Source organism: Crinia signifera, chromosome 1 (genome assembly GCF_055691185.1).
Source record: "Crinia signifera chromosome 1, ASM5569118v1, whole genome shotgun sequence".
In the NCBI taxonomy this organism is placed as follows: Eukaryota; Metazoa; Chordata; class Amphibia; order Anura; family Myobatrachidae; genus Crinia; species Crinia signifera.
In genome coordinates this window covers 282393777-282418776 of record NC_139217.1, presented here as the reverse complement: position 1 = coordinate 282418776, position 25000 = coordinate 282393777, and the positions used below count along the sequence as shown (strand labels likewise).

Here is a 25000-nt window from a genome sequence, read left to right as displayed (position 1 = left end):
AGACTGGGAGCCGTATTTCTTTATCAGTGATATACGTACTGACTTACAGCTAGCCCCGTTCTATTAAGAACCTGCATAGAGCACGCTAATACCATTGGCCAATGTGTCTGCATGTTTGTGTTGTTTTAGTTTGTTTATAATACCTTATTTTAATGTACTATTAATGTTTAGAGTGTTAATAAATTTTTATTGTGTACATACGGCACCTACTGGTACTTCTTTTTCACTTAAGCATACCCAATGGTTTAGTAATATAGTAATCTAAATATTTTTGCATAAATATTGTTTAGGTGATGGAGTGGGACAACCAGTGTGGCAGAAAGGAATATGGCAACTGGTTTTTATTAGCTTTTTTTTTAGAAGTCACACAGTTTGAGAGTAAAAACCTGTAAATGCACAGTGAGGAGTACTGGGAGCATTGTGTTTGGGTGCCCCAAAGGTCAACTATTTGTGGAATTCTGGTCTATATCTCAGAAAAGTGCAAGAAGAAATATTGCATCATTTGATTTACTTCAGTGACTACAAATCCCAGCATGCCCTGCATCAGTTTTAGCATGGCCAAACAGCAAAACTGTAGCTGGGCATGCTGGGATGTGTAGTTCAACAACAGCTGGAGTGTCAAGGCTAGCCATCACTGCTTTATATGGAAGCTGTGGGTAGCACAAAACCATTGAAAAAACCCTTAAAGTAATGCTAAAAATACATTAAATGTATTTCTAAAATCACCATAATGTTCTATATAACCTATTCCAACAATAAATCTACTGTTTTACCTGTTTTTGGTGGTTGATGTGCTAGCCACCTTACAAAAGGCCTCGTGTATATAGAAGTGTGCCCTAAAACTGCCTAATAATTCTGCACTGTACAGCATGTGGGCAGACTTCCCATAACTAAGCCCCTAGCTCTCTAGGATAAGTAAATGCACAGTGGCACTACAGCCCAGTTTCTGATTTCCCTGCATCACAAGTAAAGCACTTAGCTCCGTCTATGTTACAGTAGCGCACCTAAAAATAGCCATGCAGACAAGCTAAAGAAAGCGTGGAGAGGTGTGTCTGTCAAATGGACATGGCTGTTATATGAAGCATGGTCATGCTGTGTACAGCCCAAGCTAATAATCAGCCTCATTTAGCAAGCAGCTCAATGACATAATATGGTAATATTAAACTGTGGCCCGATTCAGAAATATATGCTAACCCGATGGTTAGCGCACATCTCCGATGGTGGTAGGACTGCTCATGTGCAGGATGTGTACTGTGCACATAAAGCCCTCAATCTGCGAGTCTACTTGCAGATCCCCCAAGTGTTGAGGGTCGGAGAGTGGGCATGTCAGGGCAGCATTTCTAGAAACAAGGAAGTGATGCCCACATTTTCTGTGAGGAACGAAGCCATGCAGATGTAATGGCCTCACAAGCTACCAGGAAGCCTCAAACATTGTAAACAGAAGTTGCCTGTAGCAGCCAATCAGGTCCTAAGTATCATTCATTAAGTACATTCTATAAAACAATAGAAATCAATTGGTTTCTAGGCAATTTGCAATTCTCCGAAAGACCACAAGGTAGTGGGGTCCTGTACACTAACATTGTCCAGCAACATCATCTGATTCCACACAGTGCATGGACTGCAGTAATGAAGCATTTTTCAAGTCTTTCCTTTTCCACAGAGCAGGGACAAATCCTGGGGGACTGGAGAAGTTCTGTCACCTCAGCAGGAATGTCCTCTACGGCCCACTGTAGTCTGCACAAAAAGATGTAGAGCCCAACAGACAGTGCCGATATCTCGTTCTCTGTCTCATGCATTCCTTGTGTGGTGTGAGACAGTGACAATTTAGGCTTCAGTGACTCCATCTATGAACTGGGAATTGTGCACTGTGCCAAGCGCCAATCATTCCTTGGCATGACATCAAAACTCACATCATATTGATAGAGATAGATTAATCACAAAAATGGAAGAAGCAGAATGACAAATAAATAAGGATAACACCTTTTATAGTGCTTTTCTGCAATATGACTCAAGGTGCTTTACTGAAACCATGAATATGTCACAGAGGTTTAGGGTTTTCAGAAATATACTGATACCATGTATATACAGTAATGCAAAGGTGGGGCAGCCATTTTGGGTTGTTATTATTATTATTAACAGTTTCTTATATATAGAATATTCTGCAGCGCTTTACAGAGAATAGTTATGAGCAAAAACACATACCGAATTACAGTGTACAAGACAGTTTTGGACAAGTACATGGCAAATACGGATAGTTGTATCATGGGACATTACACTGAAGCAATCATCAGGGTGGCAGAGGTTTATATAGTCTAAGAAAGGCACATGAGGAAAGAAGGCCCTGCTCGTGAGAGCTTACATTCTAAAGGGGAGGGTTAGACAGACTGGGGTGACACAGAGGGGAAAGAAGTGAGCATAAACAGGTTAGAAAGAGAGATGGTCAGGTTTTATGCAGGAGAGTGGGAAGAGGTCAGCTTAGTCTTTGATATTTTTAAGTCAAAAAAAGCACAGGAACCCAAGAGTAGACAGCAGAGACAATTGGAGATATGAGTGAGGATAGAGGGAGAGAGATCAGGAAAGGTGGAAGTCAGTACCAAAAGGATTATTCACCCTACCCAGGAAGAAACCAAGTGAGGCATATTATGCACATAACAGAACATACAGTAGGTTTACATTTAGCAGAAAAGTCTGAAGGAGTTTACAAATAATTAGGGAGGTAAATAATCAGAACACTGCATTGTTCATACCATACAAGAGAGTACAAAACAAGGCAGCAATTGTGGGTGCACTTCATACATTAGGTTACAATTTGCAAGATAAGCAACATATGGAAATAGGGTATCCAGGGTTAAAAGGGATACGGACATTAGGTCTACAACAACTAGGTCGACAAGCAGCAATGTCGACATGTGTCTAGGTCGACACAAGCATTAGGTCAACATTGGCTAGGTCGACATGGGGGTTTTCACAGTTTTTTTGAGCTGACATGTGCCGACAGGCAGTATTTCATGCCCTACCATCCACTAGGGCGTGGTGGGAGAATAAAATAGTGTGCCGAGTGCAGTGAGGCACCGTGCCCAAAGCATCACGAGGGGATGAGGTGCACTTCAAACTGTGTCCAAGTCTGTCCAAGTGTCAACAGTAGGGTAAAAAAAACGGTGGAATAACCCCATGTTGACCTTTTGATCGTCGACCTAGCCCATGTAGCCTTAATGTTTGTATCGACCAAGACCTATGTCGACCCAATGCTAGTCGACCTAGTTGTTGTAGACCCAACTATCCACACCAGGTTAAAAATGAAAGATGTTTGACAAGATACCCTCTGCATTTTGTTTATCCTACCCACAAAATCATCCACTAGGGCCCACTACATACATCTAAAAAGGCAGTATGAGCAGATCTTGTAATGTGCAGTGTAGAATTGCAGAAAAAAATACAGTAGGTTGGTGAGGACAGAGATGTGTGTGACAAATCTGGCGATATAGGAATCCTGTGATTTGCTGTTCCAGAGTATTATGTACATCACAGCTACAGTAATTCAATCAATCCTTATATTTTTATATAATTCCCTCTGAAGATTTAAATGGAAATAAACAAGGACTTGTAAGAGAGAAGAAATAACTGCCATTGGCCAGGTGTCCTGATAGGTCTTCATGAGGAGCACTCCAAAAAGTAAATAAAACATAGAAAACAGGTTCCAATTTTGCAGAATGGTATATGATAGGGGAGCTGCTTCTACACCTTTTGCAGCCCCCTTCCTCTTACAGCTATGGGTGGTATCCAAGTAGTGATACATTTCTGGGGGAGCAGGGGCAATGCTACAGCATGATTCTCGTTAATGATCCACTTCATCTGTTCATGCAGATGATGGAGCTGGTAGTTTACGAGATGTGGAGTGCGCATCATTTATTGAACAGAGTTAATACACTTAGCGATATAATGAAGAATAATGCTCAGAAGTGCCAAAATGCCTGATATCACTCATTGGGGTGTATTCAATGCCACGGCGAGCAGCCAGCGAGGGGGTTAAACAGCGAGGATTGCAGAAAACCAGCGATCCTCGCTGTTTAACCCCCGCGCCGGCGGCTCACTCTATTCAACGTTCCGGGGAAATCCTCGCCGTCACAGGACGGCTAGTGCAGGAAACTCGCTGTATATAGCCGCGAGTTTCACTGCTTCTGGAGCCACATACTCCAATTTCCCCTCGCTCAAAAAAATGGAGCGAGGGGGGAATTGGCGTATGATGGGGCTGCATTGAATACTGACAGGGTGAGTGGTGACAGCGAGCAGGAAGCTCTGCTCACTGCCGCCGCTCGCCCACAGCATTGAATACCCCTAATTATCTAGAGTGTACAGGGCTTAACAGTGCATGTTTTACAAGTCAGTGTAGGTACACAGGTATTTATTACACTGCAACAATTTTAAAAAGATCCTCACGTGGATCTTTTTATTGTCACTTGTGATTCTGTAAAGGTCCGTCCACACTGGGCGGTTTTGACAAAAGTGTATGGATAACTATGATGGGGAAAATCACTGGGCTGAGAAACGCTTAGTGCATACACACTGAGCGGTTTTTGCCTGTTTTAGTTATTTTCTCCAGAGTGGACGGCTTTCCATTGAAGTGCACTATGAAAAGCCATCTACTTAGCCGCTCATCTATTGGCAATACCAGCACATGAACGGCCGGGAATGCAAATATGCGAGAGTACACTGGGCGGCTTTCGTGCTGAAAGCAGCTCAGACGAGTAAACTAAACTGCTTTCAGCTTAAAGTCACCCAGTGTGTATGGGCCTTTAGAAGAACTGGAAAACAATGTTCGGTACTTGTGTATTATCACGGTGCCCACGATGTTCATATTAGTACATCGCATGCATGGGTGCTTTCAATGTTAAATGCACCCCCATTGTCAATGCCACCCCCACTATCAATGCCAACCCGAAGCTTGCCGAGCGCAGCGAGCCCACAAGGGGCGGCGGTACGCGTCCCCCGACCTTTTCATACCCCCACTAACCACGTCGGCATGGAATTGATTTTAGATAGTGTGGCGAGCGCAGCGAGCCACCGAGCCCGAAACGTGGCGAGCGGACGCGGATGACTTCACATGTATTCAGCGTCCACTCGCCATGCTTCGGGCTCGGTGGCGTGCTGCGCTCACCACACTATCTAGAATCAACTCCACGCCGACGTGGATAGTGGGGGTATGAAAAGGTCGGAGGACGCGTACCACCGCCCCTCGCGCGCTTGCCACACTTCGGGTTCGCATTCATAGTGGGGGTCGCGTTGACAATGGGGGGGCATTTAACATTGTATGCACCCATCAGGGTGCTTGTACAATTAAAAATTGCATGCGATGCAATATTTAATTGTACATTTTTACGTTTTGACGGGAAAATCGCATGCCATTGCATACCTTATTTAGTGGTATGCGATGCGATGGGCGCCATGATAATACACAAGTACCCAATGTTCTTGTCTGCATAGTCTATGTATGAATGCAGCTATCACTGTGCGATTTAGGGTCACTTTCTATTCGATTTGGACCATATAGTACAATTCGAATAGAAGGTGACCCGGAAATCGCACCATGTGCACACAGCAATATTCTTCTCTGATGAGTGCAGAGAGAGTTACATTTGGGTGGGAGGGTGTACTTCAAACTGATATCTATATTGCAGTGTAAAAATAAAGCAGCCAGTATTTACCCTGCACAGAAACAATAAAACACCCAAATCTTCCTCTCTCTGCACATGTTACATCTGCCCCACCTGCAGTGCACATGGTTTTGTCCATTAGAGAGTGACTGTGCCATTCTGAGTGAATCAGAATAACCCCCTTTGGGTAAACAGGCTCGCTGCAGCAGTAGCGACAAAAACTGCCATGACACGTCTGCACTCTATTCTCTGTTACCTCCCCCAAAAGGTCCCTTCCTGTCAATAACTGCAACAGCACTGTGTGGGCTGCTGGCGATGCCCTCAACCCCTCTCCCTGCCTGAATAGACATGCATGCACAGTGTCTAATCCCTGCTGTGCCACCCTCCCACCCCACTGCAGAACTCACCAGCCCAAACCAGCCCAAAAAAAGATATGTCCCGCGAAAATCGAGATATTTGGGAGGTAAGCATTATGCCACACACCGCAATGCCCAACAAATGATGCCATGCCGCAATACCTCTGATACAAGATGCTGCACACAATGTCCCACAGTAAGGCTCTTATAAATTGTAAATGACCTGCTTATTGCCAGGGGCCAATGCTAGTTGCCAAGGGGTCAATGTCCGTTGCCAGGGGATAATATTCATTGCCAGGGGATAATGCTCGCTGCAAAGAGTTAATGCTTATTTCCAGGAGTTAATGTTCGTTGTGAAGGGTTAATGCTCATTGCCAGGGTTAATGTTCGCTGCCAAGGAGTCAATGCTTTCCCACCGCCAGGGAGCACACCCCTGCAGCGCAACCTGGACATGCCATGAGCGCTTAGCGCTGTGCTTCCTGCCAGATGCTAGAGGACATATATGACCTCTAGCATCCGTCTCCTCCGAGGCATGGAGTGTGGACCTGCAGGGAAAGGTGGAGGCGATCAGTGGTCAAGCCACCCAGATTGCTTCAGTGAGCTACAGGTTGGCAGCCACTCTGGGTATGTTCAGAACTACTGATTAATGAAATAGCTCGCTCGCTGGAAATGACTAATACATGGCTCTCTTAAGAAACCTCCTAATGAATGCAAGATTAAAGTGGATTTGTTCCTCACAGCAGATGAGCATGTTAATTGAATTACACCACGCTTTCTTACATCTCCAGTCACAATGATTAATCTGGTTAAGTTGGCAGGTCTGGTAACATGTGGTGCTATTTGCCAAATGGATGTTCTGATAGCATCGTGCAACATTGGCTGTATTCAGCAAACTACTCAGATAAACACTAGTTCAGATTAAATTACAATCCTACAGATATTGCATGGTGCATAGGGGTGTTCTTTTAAAGCACTGAACATGTGAAATGTATTAGGACGCTGATAGTCTGAAACATAATGTAAGCCAGTGTTTCCCAAACTCTGTCCTTAAAGGAACCGAACACTCCAGTTAAAATGCCCGCCCTTGCAGACACAGGGTTTACGAAACTGTTTTAGGTACAGTCACTTGTTGGAAGACTGTATGACCGATAATCTAGACTGTCAGGGCACTTTTAAATATGGAGTATGGAAAACATTGATGTAAGCTGAACACACCCACAGGATTCAGTTTGTATGTTAGACAATTACAATGTTGACATGAGAATATTTACATGGTTTTAATGTCAACATTGAACATGTTGAATGTTCCTAATGTTGGCATTGGCTACGCTGATGTCATCTCAACATAGTTAGAATATCAGCACACTTGTTTTCTTCTTATTCCAAGGCCATATTCTTATAGCCCTAACCCTTCTGGAAGTTAGATTATGTCAATGATAAAATGTCAACCTTCATAGTGTGAAGTTACCCATTCACACTGCACCTCTGCCTGGGTCAGAGCCATGTTCCACCCCGGTCATAACCAGGGTTGAAATACTGTGTTGCTCAACCTGGGATGGTCCTTCCACACCGCACCTCAAACTGGGTTTGTGGCGAAACAACCCGGATATAACCTGGGTTGAAAGTGTGCTCTGAAAGGAGTATTATAACAAAAGTTTCTTTTTGATACATTCAGCAAACATTAACCCTTTGAATGCCATGTTAGAGATGTTCAAACTATTTGCTAAAAATGCCAGGGTTGCTCACATTTAGTTATATAAATTAAAATAAAAAAATGTTGCATACAAATTTTTTTTAGAATTTCTATATAAAAGGTAAATAGAACAGGTCATTATGATGTTATAAAAAAGGTCGGCACGGGGAAACATTCAACACAAGTTTTTTCGAGAGTTTATTTGTGTCAATATGTAGATTTCAGCACATAGACCCCCGATTAAGTGTACCGCTTCGCTCTTCATGCTTTGGGCCATGCTACCAATCATAGTCCAGATGGATGGTAAAGTACAAAAAACTCATATCGACATTTCCACGTATCAACCATTTGCTTGTGGTGACCAAATGCATGTCAACACAAAGTCCGGATCCCACCCATCAAGGGGTAGATGTATGAAGCGGTGATAAGGGAGGAGAAGCGATAAAGTGCCTGGTACTATTTGACCGACCAATCAGCTCCTAACTGTTCCCTTTTAAACCCAGCCTGTAACTTAACAGCCAGGAGCTAATTGGCCAGTGATAAAGGGCCTTATTCTTGTTCACTCTGACAAAATCCTTCTTAGATGGACAAAACCATGTGCACTGCAAGGGGGCAGATGTAAAATGTGCAGATTTGGGTGGGGGACTGAGGGACAATTGCTCTGATCCTGACAACCCACTTACAATCTCTTCCTTTTTAAATCAGTCTGGACAGTGTTCACAAATGTCAGGTCAAAGGTCAGTGACTTCCGTAAATACAGCTATAAGCACATATCTGTAGAGCATATGGTTGTTCTGTATATTGGTACCAGACTGAGCAGGGGAGTGGTGAGATTGGGGTTGAACAGCTTTGTTCTATGGAACGGTCCTGAATCTGAAATATCTGTAATATGAACTGTTCTCATTAGGTTTATGAAAAAGAAACAAAAAGTTCAACACTACAAAATAGTGAGTAAAGCTTGCCACACACTTTGATCATGATGCCCAGTCTGAGAGCTGAATGTACAGATGACAGGGGGGTATTAATGACCCACAGGAGCACGCCTCATTAAAGATATTGGGTCCAATTCTGAGCTGTATTCACAGCCATGCACAGGGGCGGGGAGAGACTGTGGCGGGGTGGCATTTACCTAATCAGTGGTGATCAGGTCACTGTACACTAAGGCTGTGCCAGATGACTGACCAGCAGTCAGGATTCAGACGTCATTACACCCACGTCGGAATCCCAACTGTTAAAACCCCGACAGACGGGCATCAGCTATTCTCCCTCGTGGGGGTCCATGACCCAAATAGAGGGAAAATAAAATAGGTGGCAAGCGCAGCGAGCCTGCAAGGGGCATCTTTGCGCTTGGCCCCGATGCAGTTGGGATTCCAACGTCGGGCTAATGACTGTCGGAATCCCGGCTGTCGGTGTGTTATACCACACCCACACTAAGGTCATCTTAATTATCAGCCTATTTTGATCAGGCTTTTATCTGCCATGTTTTGGGGACACTTGTCCTACAATGTGTAGGAACATAACTAATCGCCTAAGGCTAGTAGTGGACAGGCGCCTAATAGGGTGGTTTGTCAAGCAGCTCCTCTAGGGGACGTCAAACCCCTATATAATATGTATGGAAAAAAGCAAAAGTGTGGAGCGCTAAAAACAGTTGGATCAATATGGTATAGTATAAGTAACAATCTATTTATTACACAATTTGAAGTGGAATATATCCACTGAACAGGTATAAAACGTGTACACAATTACAGGTTAAAAATATCAGAATACAAATAATAACATTGAGGATAAAATAAAGGAAAAGATGGGTATGATACTTATAGGCTGGATTCTTGTTGAATTGTCCTTATTGGAGGTACTTGTATGTTAAGTAGGTTTTTTTTGACAATCACAAGTGCGCGATTAAATACACAGTGCAGCTAGAAAAAGTACACCATAAAGGCACACATCCAAGAAAATGCCTTAAAAGATAGACCAAAGTAGAAGACAAAATGGTGACTAGTAACAGCGCTTAGTGTATAACCAACAAGTAAAACAATAGGTTTTTATATCACCATTGATTTGGACACATTCTTAAATAGGTGTCAGCATTCAGGTAACCTGTAATGAGAATACACCCCTCCACACGGATAGTATGGCAGGGGTGACAAAGCAGAGTACACAAATAGTGCAGGTTATCCTTGATTAAAAGAAATTTTTAATACAGATGTCCACTTACAATCTGCAGACAATAAAAACAGCATGGGTGGTATTCCACAGGGGCAAAAGCAGCACGGCAAAGATGATTAACAGGCAGGTCCAAAAGAGTCCAACCAATCTCCCGTCCGGAGCAGGGGTTCAGCGGCACTCAAGGTTCTGCGATAGCCGGCGTCTTCTGTCCTCCGTGGCACCTCCGATGTAACACTCAACGCGTTTCAGATAGAATCCTTCCTCAGGAGTGTGATTTTCAGAGGGAATAGTACCCTCTTAAATAGTCCCGCAATTAGTGAAAAGTCCCGGTATACAACAGGCGTTCTAACGGCATGATGTAATATCCAGCGGAAGCAAGATGGCCGTGCGTGTCATGGTCCAGATTTCTATGGAACGCGGAAGCACGATGTTATGTGCGCTCCACTGGTATGCGTGTCAGTCAAGCCAATAATGAATGTCTGTATGCTTTGATGCTACCGCCATCTTGCTTTCGCATCTAGGCATAATGTGCATTTAAACAGAGATTTAAAGAGACATTTTCTTTAGCGGTTCTAAAAGTAAAAGACAAAAAATGTCAACATATATAAAATGCAATAAATATAAAAACAAATATAAAAACAGAGAAAAAGAAAAAAGGAATAGGAGAAAAGCGACCATATTTTTAAATCAAAAACGGTTTGAGTTCGAACTCACCGTTGAGTCCCTGTGGTACCAGGGTACCCAAACGATGAATCCACCTCATTTCCGTTCTTGATAAACGATTATCCATATCATTTGATCTCCAATTTGGCGAAATCTGGTCAATTCCCCAAAAACCTGATAATTTACATGGGTTACAGGCATGAATATTTTTAAAATGAGCCGACACGGTATGTGTCATCAAACCCTTTTTAATGTTATATACGTGCTCTGCAAGGCGGGCTTTCATCTGCCGGGATGTCTTTCCGACATATGCTAACCCGCACTCGCATTGCAAGACATATACAACCCCTTTTGTGTGGCAAGTTATAAAATGTTGAATTTTATAGGTTTTACCCCCAATAGTAAAATCAGTTTTCTTTTTTACATCAGATTTCACCGTTTTGCACATAAGACATGTGCCACAACGGTGAAACCCATTTGTTCTAGTGCTCTTTCTGGTCGCTACTTCTGATGAGCTTTTTACTAGATGATTTCGCAAAGTAGGAGCTCTTCTGTAAATAAATTGAGGGACTTGAGGTAATAAGTTGCCTAACACTGGATCTTTTTGTAAAAGTTTCCAATTTGATTTGAAGATCCTTTCAATATCTTTATGTTTAGAGTTATACTGACTAATAAATGCAAATTTATATCTATCATTATCTTTTTTGATTTTTTCTTATAGATATAAAAAAGATAATGATAGATATAAATTTGCATTTATTAGTCAGTATAACTCTAAACATAAAGATATTGAAAGGATCTTCAAATCAAATTGGAAACTTTTACAAAAAGATCCAGTGTTAGGCAACTTATTACCTCAAGTCCCTCAATTTATTTACAGAAGAGCTCCTACTTTGCGAAATCATCTAGTAAAAAGCTCATCAGAAGTAGCGACCAGAAAGAGCACTAGAACAAATGGGTTTCACCGTTGTGGCACATGTCTTATGTGCAAAACGGTGAAATCTGATGTAAAAAAGAAAACTGATTTTACTATTGGGGGTAAAACCTATAAAATTCAACATTTTATAACTTGCCACACAAAAGGGGTTGTATATGTCTTGCAATGCGAGTGCGGGTTAGCATATGTCGGAAAGACATCCCGGCAGATGAAAGCCCACCTTGCAGAGCACGTATATAACATTAAAAAGGGTTTGATGACACATACCGTGTCGGCTCATTTTAAAAATATTCATGCCTGTAACCCATGTAAATTATCAGGTTTTTGGGGAATTGACCAGATTTCGCCAAATTGGAGATCAAATGATATGGATAATCGTTTATCAAGAACGGAAATGAGGTGGATTCATCGTTTGGGTACCCTGGTACCACAGGGACTCAACGGTGAGTTCGAACTCAAACCGTTTTTGATTTAAAAATATGGTCGCTTTTCTCCTATTCCTTTTTTCTTTTTCTCTGTTTTTATATTTGTTTTTATATTTATTGCATTTTATATATGTTGACATTTTTTGTCTTTTACTTTTAGAACCGCTAAAGAAAATGTCTCTTTAAATCTCTGTTTAAATGCACATTATGCCTAGATGCGAAAGCAAGATGGCGGTAGCATCAAAGCATACAGACATTCATTATTGGCTTGACTGACACGCATACCAGTGGAGCGCACATAACATCGTGCTTCCGCGTTCCATAGAAATCTGGACCATGACACGCACGGCCATCTTGCTTCCGCTGGATATTACATCATGCCGTTAGAACGCCTGTTGTATACCGGGACTTTTCACTAATTGCGGGACTATTTAAGAGGGTACTATTCCCTCTGAAAATCACACTCCTGAGAAAGGATTCTATCTGAAACGCGTTGAGTGTTACATCGGAGGTGCCACGGAGGACAGAAGACGCCGGCTATCGCAGAACCTTGAGTGCCGCTGAACCCCTGCTCCGGACGGGAGATTGGTTGGACTCTTTTGGACCTGCCTGTTAATCATCTTTGCCGTGCTGCTTTTGCCCCTGTGGAATACCACCCATGCTGTTTTTATTGTCTGCAGATTGTAAGTGGACATCTGTATTAAAAATTTCGGTACTTGTTTCCTAGAACGGCCACAACGATTTAGATCGTTGTGGTCGTAAGATAAAAAATCGGATCGATCGCATCGCATGCGATTTGGTCGCATACGATGGGACCGATCCGATCGGCCGATTTTTCACACGATTTTTTTTTTTTTTTCACAAGATTTGTTTAAATTGCCCCCCCAAATGTTAATAAGTGTGCTAGACCCCACGATAGACGTGAACCCGAAGCGTGGCGAGCGCAGCGAGCCCGCGAGGGGCGGCGGTGCGCGTCCTCCGACCTTTTCATTCCCCTACTATCCACTAGGGCGTGGAGTGAGAATATAATAGTGTGGCGAGCGCAGCGAGCCACCGAGCCCGAAGCGTGGCGAGCGCAGCGAGCCCCGCGAGGGGACGCGTCTAACTTCACAGGTATACGCGTCCCCTCGCGGGGCTCGCTGCGCTCGCCACGCTTCGGGCTCGGTGGCTCGCTGCGCTCGCCACACTATTATATTCTCACTCCACGCCCTAGTGGATAGTAGGGGAATGAAAAGGTCGGAGGACGCGCACCGCCGCCCCTCGCGGGCTCGCTGCGCTCGCCACGCTTCGGGTTCACGTCTATCGTGGGGTCATGGCGGGCACATAAAAAATGTGAAATGGGTCATATTGGCCCATTTCACCTTTTTTATCATTTTTCCCTATGTGAGATGGACTTAATCAAGTCCATCTCATCTTGTGCCATTATAATGGCACAAGACCGACCGATTTCAATGTTAAAAGATTTTTTAACATTGAAGTCTATGGAAAAATCGGGTCAATCGGTCGGTCGCATCGCGGCCGATTTTAATTGGTCGCGACCGACCGATTGACCCGATTTCTGTCAATCACAGTGAAAAAATTGTCAAAAATCGGCCACATCGTGAGGATCGTGTCCCTTAATTAAGAGCCACGATCACTCACGATTGTGGCCGTTCTAGGAAACAAGTACCAAAATTTCTTTTAATCAAGGATAACCTGCACTATTTGTGTACTCTGCTTTGTCACCCCTGCCATACTATCCGTGTGGAGGGGTGTATTCTCATTACAGGTTACCTGAATGCTGACACCTATTTAAGAATGTGTCCAAATCAATGGTGATATAAAAACCTATTGTTTTACTTGTTGGTTATACACTAAGCGCTGTTACTAGTCACCATTTTGTCTTCTACTTAGGTACTTGTATGTTGGCAATTTTTGTGCGGTCTGTAGCTGCTTTGTGATGGGGTCCATATACCTTGCCGGATAAGTGACGCTGGAGGAAGAATATTGACCCACTGGGATTGTGGGTATCCTCGACGAGATGCGCCCCTACGATCCTTATTATGCAGGTGATGGTGTCCCAGAATAGATGGTACCAGATGGTGATAGTGTCCAGCAAACAGTCCAGTATTATTGTACCAAGTCGATACTCCAAGGAACAAGATATCCAATTCGCCAGTAACCCAATAAAATCAAATCAGCAGGTGCTCCCTGACATGTTTCGCCATCCTAACTGACAGCTTTGCTGTCAGTTAGGATGGCGAAACATGTCAGGGAGCACCTGCTGATTTGATTTTATTGGGTTACTGGCGAATTGGATATCTTGTTCCTTGGAGTATCGACTTGGTACAATAATGCTGGACACTATCACCATCTGGTACCATCTATTCTGGGACACCACCACCTGCATAATAAGGATCGTAGGGGCGCATCTCATCGAGGATACCCACAATCCCAGTGGGCCAATATTCTTCCTCCAGCGTCACTTATCCGGCAAGGTATATGGACCCCATCACAAACCAGCTACAGACCACACAAAAATTGCCAACATACAAGTACCTCCAATTAGGACAATTCAACAAGAATCCAGCCTATAAGTATCATACCCATCTTTTCCTTTATTTTATCCTCAATGTTATTATTTGTATTCTGATATTTTTAACCTGTAATTGTGTACACGTTTATACCTGTTCAGTGGATATATTCCACTTCATATTGTGTAATAAATAGATTGTTACTTATACTATACCATATTGATCCAACTGTTTTTAGCGCTCCACACTTTTGCTTTTTTCCACTTGTCCTACAATATTGGGCAATCCACTGATATAGAAGAGCAGCTTTGTAACCTCTTCAAAGAAAATGGACGCATTGCTAGTGAATGCCAAAAGATAATCTATAATTACATAAGTAATCTTAACTACCCATACTTTGTTTATATAATAATTTTCTCTACCCTGACATTTAGGCAAACCTGAAACAGACCTGCGCAACCCACCTGCCCATTTTTGATCCTTGGCTTTTTTGACCATTGAGGATAGTCTTAATGGGATGCGGTCATTTGGTCTACTGCATTATGGTCGACAGTCATTAGGTCGAATCCATTAGGTCGACATGCTAAAAGGTCGACATGACTCTAGGTCGACATGGTAAAAGGTCGACATGATTCTAGTTCGAAAGGTCACTAGTTCGACAGGTCATTAGTTCGACATTGTCTATGTCGACATTCACAAGGTCGACATGGAGTTTTTCACTGTTTTTTGAGCCAACATGTGCCGACAGGCGGTATTTCATGCCCTACCATCCACTAGGGCATGGTGGGAGAATAAAATAGTGTGCCGAGCGTAGCGAGGCACCGTGCCCGACGCATAGTGAGCGCAGCGAGCGATGCGAGGGGATGCAGTGCACTTTAAACTGTGTCCATGTCGACTGTGTTGACATTCAGGTAAAAAAACAGTGAAAAACCCCATGTCGACCTTGTGAATGTCGACATAGACAATGTCGAACTAATGACCTTGTCGAACTAATGACCTTTCGACCTAGAATCATGTCGACCTTTTCCCATGTCGACCTAGAATCATGTCGACCTTTTAGCATGTCGACCTAATGGATTCGACCTAATGACTTTCTACCATAATGCAATAGACCAAATGATCCCAACCCGTCTTAATCTAGGAACTGTTGACCCTTTATACCATTAACATCTATTACTTGGCCAATTCCAAATCCAGCACATTGAGGTTCATTCAGTTGTTGGATCTGCGCTATACGGCAAGGTACAAATGTTCAGTACTTTGAGCATGCATAGGACACATTATGTGCATGTACAAATGGGAGCAACAGTCGACTGCACCTTAATGATCTGCAATTGACTAACAGGGATATTTATTTATTAACAGTTTCTTATATAGCGCATACATATTCCGCAGCGCTTTACAGAGAATGTTTGAACATTCACATCAGTCCCTGCCCCAGTGGAGCTTACAATCTATATTGCCTACCTATTCCCTAATTTGTTGGAAGCCAATTAACCTACCAGTATATTTTTGGATTGTAGGAGGAAACCGGAGTACCCAGAGGAAACCTAGGCAAGCACGGGGATAATATACAAACTCTGCACAGTTAGAGCCATGGTGGGACTATAACCCATGACCTCAGCGCTGTGAGTCAGTAATGCTAACCATTACACCATCCGTGCTTCTGATATTCAATCTCGGATGATATTTCCACACGATATAGCCAATGGTATTCAATCCTGACTAAAAACAGCCAGGACTCGCCTAGGCAGATTCAATTTAGTTAACAGTTGAAATCTGCATTGTCGAAAACAGACGCTTGTGGAATCACCGGCCGTTTTTTGTGGTTGAACTGACTTTCTGACTGTCGAAAGCTTTTCCGAAAGTCCCAAAAAAGGAACTGACATTGAATAGGTTGCATGTAGGATTGCAAGCAGGGCCCTCCTACCTCTATGTCAGTTTGTTACTAACCAGGTTTATCACTGTTCCAATTGTAAAGCACAACATAATTTGCTGTGCTATATAAGAAACTTTAAATAAACAAATGTAAAAACATATTCTTGTCGAAAACGGACGATATTTCTGCATGGTGGAAATTCGTCCGAGATTGAATACCGCAATAAATAGATATATATATACTGTTGCTAAGCACATTATACTATAATCTGCATCAGCTAGAAGCACATTGTTTAAGAACGTTGTACTAAGGCCAGTGTCTGCTATAATGTAATGATTATGTTTTAATAGTAATAACTAGACCCTGATTTTGAAGCTCTAAATTTAGTTTATTTTTTTCATGAATTTTATAAGTTTATAAAATGTCAGTGTAGGAATTTATACCTTTTTAATAGAGAATAAATTAAAACCAACCAGTGCCTTAAGCCCTATGTATATACATTGGGCTTAATGCAGCGCTGCGTGTCTTTTTAAGCCCACCCGCTACTCGCACAGGCCTCCGCCCCCCTTTGCAGGGCGAATTCGCCCCCCACGGCTGCAAATGGATGTTTTGCATAAACATCCATTAGCAGCCTACGGGGCCAAACCCACATCATTCGATGGTCACCGACCAGCCCATGGGCACGACTACCCCATGTCCAGACTGGTGGGTGGGAGCGCTCAGCGAACACTCTGTTCACCGTGGCCGCTCGCACTCGGCACATGCGCAGTTAGGAAACATCGCTCACCGTTGCGAATTTGCAACGGTGCCCATAAATTAGAATGAGGCCCATGCCGACACCCATATTGGCGGCAGCAGGGACACGGCAGGGTCCCGCATTGGCAAGTGCATACACAATTGTTGATGCAATCGGGGAAGAGAGTAACGATGGAGGGAAACGGGGACTATGCGGCAGCATTGCCATCATTAAGGAGGACCTCCCTAATCTGTACATGCAGGGTGAGGGGGGTCGTTAACAATGCGCGTGAGCATGCAACATTAACGATATTGTGTGTACGCACTAGACAAGATATTAAAAGATCGCTCAGAAGGGCCCTCATCTAATGTGCCCTGCTCATTTGCTCCCGTGAATGAATTGTGGGTGCATGTGTATGCTCACACCATAAATCTCAGGGCTCAACAGTCATGCTGCAGCACTTCCACAGCAAGGCTGCAACGCAACGGGATACATGAATTACATATGGAAAATATTATACTCATTTCACACATTTCCATAGTAAAGTTGTATCGTTTCAACTTGAGTAATAGTAATTCGGTCTTTTTAGGCTCTAATGGTCAAAATAGGACACTTTAGGTGCTAACACCCAGAGGTATGGGTCTGGCAGTCGACATCTGAAATAGGTCAACGTGGCTAAAGGAGGCAGTCGGAAGGTCGACACAAGCATTTGGTCGACAATGAGAAGGTCAACAGTCCCAGGGTCGACATAGCTTTTTCATGGTTTTTCTGTCCGGATTGTCCTCGCTGTACTCACCATGCTTCGGGCGCGGCCTCCCACTGTGCTCAGCACACTGTTTTATTCTCCCACCATGCTGTTGTGGGTGGTACGGTATGGAATACAGCCTATTGGCACATGTCGCCTTGAAAAACTCATGTCGACCTTCCCATTGTCAATGTAAGACTTGTGTTGACCTTCTGATCTTATCCATATGGACCTATTTCAGGTGTTAACCTAAGCCCTGTCTACCTTCATAGGGTCGACTTACTGACCAGATCCCACACCCGGATTAGGCCCTGTATAAGTATGTTATTCCCTGGTACATAAAACCAAAATGAACCTATTGAATATAATGGGAACAGATTAGAGAATGGTTAGAACCTAAGAGTATAGATGGGAGATCTATTGAAGATCCAATCAGATTCTACAGCATTTTCCATAAGATGATAGAATCTGATTGGTTGCTATGAGCAACATCCCATCTTCAATAGCTTAAGTATCTTAGGCTTAGTTACAACAACCTACAGCTATAGATATATATTTCTGAATGAGCAGAGGCTGTACAGTGGCCCTTATTCTAGTGGACTTGGACGGATGCGTATTTTCGAATGGGCACCGAGTGTTCTTAGCCCCGCCTACCGCACGGATCGCTCACACTGTCCGAATGTGGTAAGACGCCGAGCGAACGGACCGCGAGTGGATGTTTCATGCGAACACCTCCCCCATTCTCCGATGGTCGCCGACCATCGAATGATGGACCGAGCGGTCAGGCAGCACCGAGTGCTCCAGACCACTCTGACATTGTTCCGTATGAAAGCAGGGATATGGGCGGGTAGATGACATCCGGCTATGTCAGAAGTCCCCTCCCCCCACGTGCGTCATGGCCAGATTACCATACGTACGCCCAGCATTTTCATGGGAACGCCCAAGAAACATGAGGCGTACGCATATAGTAAGGAGCCCAAACAGCTCTTCACGCCCCTCTCCACCCCCTGCTCGGATGGTTTTGACCGATCGTTTTCTGCAAGGAACTCACGCCGTGTTCGGACGTGCGAGGCATTCGCACATGTGCAGAAACGCCTCTGCACATGCGCAAACACCAAACATTGGCCGTCCAACTGCACGTGCAGCCCTCCAACTCAATCAGAATAAGGGCCAGTATGTGCAACATTTTCAGCACCTTTGTCAGTGGTTCCCAAACTTTTTTTTGAATCACAGCACCCTACTGTATTACAATTTTTTTCACAACACCCCTAGGCCAAAGGTTTCTTATTTATAAATTTTGAAAAAATATATGTTTATATGTCATCCTTAAGGTCAATTATGTGGTGAGGGACAGCATTCACTTCTGTTTGTCTACATCAGCAGTTCTCAAACTGTAGGCCCTGACCTTCTTAGCATGGGGTTACGACTCCATGTTGCTGACCATCAGGCTGATGACTTTTCTAATCTCAGTCAGTGATTCAAGGAGTCTGAAAACTCTGTTGAATTGTCTGTTATTTTAGACTCTCCCATCATTTTGTGTCACCACAATGCTGCCATGTATGTGCTGACTACATATGTGATGATCTTATGCAGTAACTTGCTGGGGTTATTTTATTGTCTGATGGGGTCCCATAGCAAATAGTTTGAGGACCCCTGGTCTACATAGTATGATTGTAAGCCAGAACACTTATTTTGCTTACTACATAGACTATTAATAATTGTTATTGGTCCTGCAACCCTACAAGTGCCTGGATGATGACTGGAAGGTGGCTAGAAGTGACCATTAAAAAATCTCTGCAATATGGGTGTGTCAATGCAAGCATCAGCATAGCCACTTCAACAAATGCCACGTTTACATGGAGACACTGTGCCTCAAAGGTGTGGAAAAGTGTCGAAAGTGAGTGAGTGAGTGAGGTGTGACAATGGAGGGCTGTCTGGAACCAGTGGCAGTGCTACTACATACAGTATATGAGTATACTAAATGGGTGTCTCAAGGCTTGCACTCTCTGATGTATGCTATTGCACAAGGGGAAAGCTGAAACTGGTATTTTCTTATTACCACACCCACGGCTCTGCCAATGAGTGCTACAGTGGTTGTATTTGAAACGCAGGAGAACTGCATTGAAATGCAAATGTGTAGACCAGCCAAATCTGTTACCATGGTGGCTGTTAGCAGCTGTATGCACAGCTTGATCAACAAAGAATGAAAGCTGCAAGATTTTACACTATGAACTTCCAGAGCCTTAACTATATCATATGGCATGTGATAACGGTTGCCAAGGTAACTACATAACATTTCTCAAGACTTGATCCTAAGTAAAAGGTAACTATTCCTTGGTGGTATTTCAATTGGGTACTTGTGTAATATCTGGGCGCCCGATGCGATTGATTGTATGCCTTAACTTAAGGCATACAATCAGATGCGATGGACGCGATTTTGCGGTAAAATCGCATCGATCGCATCGCGACCAAATTGCATGCGATGGACGCGATTTTCCATAGGATTCAATGTTAAAATTGTCCTGTTCATTTCCCCACTATCCAAGTGGGCATAGAGATGATCTTATATAGCGTGGTGAGCGCAGCGAGCCACCGGCATAGAGATGATCTTATATAGCGTGGTGAGCGCAGCGAGCCACCGAGCCTGAAGTGTGGCGAGGGGACGCGGAATACATTTTAAGTAATCCGCGTCCGCGCGCCACGCTTCGGGCTCGGTGGCTCGCCACGCTATATAAAATCAACTCTATGCCCACTTGGATAGGAGGGAAATGAACAGGACCATTTTAACATTGAATCCTATGGAAAATCGCGTCGATCGCATCGCATGCGATTTGGTCGCGATGCAATGAACATGATTTTTCCGACCCGATCAAAAATCGGGCGCCCAGTTATTACACAAGTACCTTCAATTGTTTTCCCCTGCGGCTATCACTAGGGGGTGCAAAACAGAGCAATTTAATTGTTTCTCTGTTTAGACTACTGCTAGCCATAAGGGAGATATTTCCTCTCTCAGCCTTCTGAGGTGCGAGAAGAAATGTGTGCAAAGTCTATAAATTGGGCACTGTAACCACTGCTTCAGGTGGGGTGTGCCGCTTTGTGTGACTAAACACAAAATTATTGCAGCATCAATACTAATTTAAGTTTAGATAGACCAAGTAGTTATTATCAGCCATCAGAGCACGATGTATGGGCTTCCTAATGGAGCAACAATTGAATTGGTCGTTCAGTCACCTATTTGTATAGATGCCAAGCTGCTTATATTAGAGGAGTCCATTATCAGGTTTATAAATAGAATTACTTAATTATTATAAGCTCCAAACACAAACAGCAAGGAACATGTTTTACCTAATTCAAAACTTCCAGTAACAACAATGTACTGCTAGTGACATTTTCAGTGGCAGAAAAGCTTATGAAATGTGAAATACATGGTAATATCATTATACAACTGAAGACATAAAAAAGCAAAAGGAAAGATGGAAATAAATACAGGAACTACATTTTGCTATATCATAGTAAAAGTTGCCTTTAAATAAAATGAATACTATTTAAAAGAAAAGAAAATACACATAAAAAAAATGTGGGAAGACTGAATAATTGTGAATATACAATGTAAAAATGTGTTGCACAGACTGCATCAATTGATTCTAAGTTAACAATTAAACAAGTGTTCCAGGTTCTAGCATCCTCCCTATTCGACCAAATGTTACTTCTTTCTTCAAGGATGCATATTATGCAGCCGAGCATGTTTAATATAAAGCTTCTGCGTCCTCTTGTTAAATAATTGAGCTGCTTTACAAAACTCCACCTGCTCGCTCCACATGGCACAATGACACTAGGATAGGATGGGAACAAGGCCACAGATGCTGCCACCACTGATGGATGGAGGACTGCTGACATGCCAGTCATGTCTGCAAAGTATTCACATCCAACTTAAGACAATTAACATTAATACACCATAATAACATCACTCTACATCTTTTGCACATACATATTACTCTTCACATTGTGGGCTGCTAGGGATGTAGGAGGGTATTGCAGTTCTGCATTGTGCATTCGGTACAGAAACACCTGCCAAGCAGCAGGAGGGAGAACAGCAAGAGGTCACATTTCTATGCAGTAGAAAGGACATGTATATTGGAGCTGGACATTACTTGGGAGAAAGCATGGAAATAATATCAGACATGATGCTGGAAGATCTCAGACACATCCGATCCACGCCCATGTATGATGTCCCCGCATACTATCACAGGCAGCAGCAGCAGCACTAGTCTCACCCACCCATCCTACCACACTGTGCACAATAGACGATTACGCCCATTGTGCCTGCAGGCCAGCATCGCCCGATCTCCATCACCCAACATTTCCTAAGCCCCTTGGCAGCAATGAATGAAAAGGTAGCTGCTATTTCTATGCATATCCTAACACTGACCGTTATAGAGTGCAGCAGGGGCGGCGGGGTCTGAAGTGTCAAGTTCCAATTTATACAGAACATTTAGTAGCAATGTAAAGTATCTTACTTTCTGTGTGTCCATAGCCAGGCCCGGGCTCTTAAGCTCCTGTGGAAGAGGATAAAGAAGAAATGACTTGTCTGATGAATGAGCGAGCAGCAGCCTCAGCTCCACCTCCGAGTCCTTACTCAGCTCAGCTGCTGCCTGCTGCAGGTCTCAGAACGCAGGACCAGAGAAAGCAGGACAACCACAGAGGCTAGGGGGAGGACGGGACCAGAGCGTCTTCTTTCTGCACCATAGAGTGGGGAGACAGTCAGTCAGTGCACGACGCTTGCTACAGCTACACCCTTTTGTGAAGCAGTAGTAAGCCATTTTGTTTAAGGGCAAGTCTACCTATTGTGTTATTAACATTTATTCATTGTGTGCTTAGATTGCTTTCAAATACATGTTAAAAAACCACAGGGAAAAAATAAAGTGACAGTGTAGCAGCAGGGCTTAATAAAATGGATTATTTTGAAATACCTTTTTAAGAAAAATAGAATTCTAAACATGCGCTTAAATGCTCAAATATACTGATGAAAACATGATCAGCGTGCCCAAGCCCTTTAGGGGAGTGCTTGTGATGTTAGCTCCGAGTAGGATAAGCCTGTATTCATCACAGCCTCCAAGTAAGTCTGCATACCCTCCAACATGACCCATTCCATTAGGTACAAAATTATCTGTTTCTGGACTTCCCTGCCAGTGGCAGTTACAGAGGTGGGACTGCACCACTGTCCAATATTCAAAAAGGGGAGCCACACCTACTGCCACCTCAAACATCACTGTCTGTCGCTACCCTGAGCTTGCAATGAGTGGTGACCAGTGTAAAAACCTTTCGATGGTGAGAGGCTTGCAACAGGATTTGGACATTATTTGCTTGGCTGCAAAGTCTTCGCTAGGCGTACCCATCCATTCGCACAGTCTGCACATTAATTCGCAAGGCGAGATTGCACTAAAGCGGGGCGGCGTCTGCCCAATCAATGGGCGCTACACATTCGGGCCCATATGATCAGGTCTGAATTAGCCTCATAGTACTAGACAATTTATGCCGCAGCCTCAATACTAATTAGTGGTGGCTGCTGAAGTGAGGCTGCAGCCCCGTCCTACGTTCAAAATGGAACCCCACCAACTGCCAGTGAGCCCTGACCCATAGCGGTTTAAACCCACAATACTTAAAATGGAAACTCATTTGTTTGATTAAGTGCAAAAGCAAGCTAGCTTGTTCTTCCAATCTGTACATAGGGCCTAATTCAGATTGTTGTTCTAGCGATTGCTGTTTATATCTTTCTCAGGGTTGCCGACTTTATTATTCTCCTCTCCGGGAGAAGCCCAGAGAGGAGAGTTTCAGCAGCCGCTAAGGGGGCGGGGTTTAAGAGTGACATCACTAAGCCCCACCCCCATGCTGTTAAACCAGCGAATTCACTGATCTCCGTGGAGGGGGCGGGGCTAAAATGATGCAATTGTGCCATTTTAGCTCCACCCCTTCCTCTGAGACCCGAGGATTGCGGCATTTTAATGCCGCGATCCGGGGGACAGCGGGGGTCCCCACTGAATCCGGGAGGGTTGCCCACCCTTCCGGGGGGCCGGGAGGGGGGCCCGATTTTCGGGAGGGTCGGCAACCCTGATCTTTCTTTGTTCACAATTGCAATTATATGGTAATATAGGCAGAGGGTTACGTGAGCATAAGGACACCCACTGCTATCGTATCATTTTCATCCAACATCATACAATTGCTCATACAATGGTATAATCGGTGCAAATCTGATCATGTTGCAGAGTCTGAGTGCCACTGTAGCCATAACGGTTGAGCTGCCCTCCTGGGACACAGAGTAAGATTGTATCTGGTAATTTATGCATGCCCACAAAACACCATCTGAACGGCCATGACATGCCTGCATTTTACCCAATCAATCCCTGTTATCACTCCCAAACACTGTCAACCTGTCACTCGCTTTGCAACTAATTTGTTGGTACGATCACCATTGCAGTTTCCTTGTTGCGTGAATGTACTGTGGGTGTGATGCATATGCAGTATGGGTCTGATTCAGATCTAGTTGCAGTATGTTGCAGGGGGCTCACCCACCACAGGGCAAGGCCACCCCACTCACCAAGTCATATATTTCATATACTTTATATAGTAAAAAAAACTCTGTCTTATTCTAAAGTATGATAGGAAAGGCTCTGTCTCACATACCCCTGGCATGTACCTGCCTACTCTACCACAATTTACACAAAGACTCCTGATTTGGGGGGATAGACCAGACTTCCAGTCCTGCCCACTTACCAAGTGCAGGGATTTGCAGCAATTTGCTTCATTGTGACCCAGATGCATTCCCTGAGAGCATTATTAGGGTACAGCATACTGGAAATATTGATGACAGTGGGGTCTGGTGGAATATTGGCATCGACAAGTGCATAGACACTTGCCGATAACAGTGGGGAGGGAGTCATACTGTCAGGGCTGCCATTTATGTCTTGTTTGGTCTGCAGTGTCTCTAGTTACACAGAGGTGCTGCTGTTGTTATATTCACCCTGCAGTACCTCTGTGTGGCCAGAGGTGCTGCTGTCATTGTTTGGTCTGCAGTTCCTCTGGTTTGCCAGAGGTGCTGTTGTTGTTATGTTCAGCTTGCAGTACCTCTGTGTGGCCAGAGGTGCTGCTGTCATTGTTTGGTCTGCAGTGCCTCTGGTTTGCCAGAGGTGCTGCTGTTGTTGTTATGTTCAGCTTGCAGTACCTCTGTGTGGCCAGAGG

At 43.8% G+C, this 25000-nt stretch overlaps 1 protein-coding gene across 5 annotated transcripts in view; it reads right to left on the bottom strand.

Annotated features, from left to right (window-relative positions):
• The window catches only part of FSD1L (fibronectin type III and SPRY domain containing 1 like), a 76154-nt gene extending 53633 nt beyond the window's left edge, over positions 1-22521 (bottom strand). For 2 of the 5 annotated variants that reach the window (XM_083184965.1, XM_083184975.1), the window contains exon 1: positions 22282-22517. In XM_083184965.1, coding sequence (XP_083041091.1) covers positions 22282-22296 — 15 coding nt within the window. In that variant the 5' untranslated portion in view covers positions 22297-22517. Of the gene's footprint in view, positions 1-22281 lie in introns of all 5 variants that reach the window. The other 3 variants (XM_083184956.1, XR_014473599.1, XM_083184947.1) reach the window with 3 other exon arrangements.
• Positions 22522-25000: the final 2479 nt, after the last annotated feature.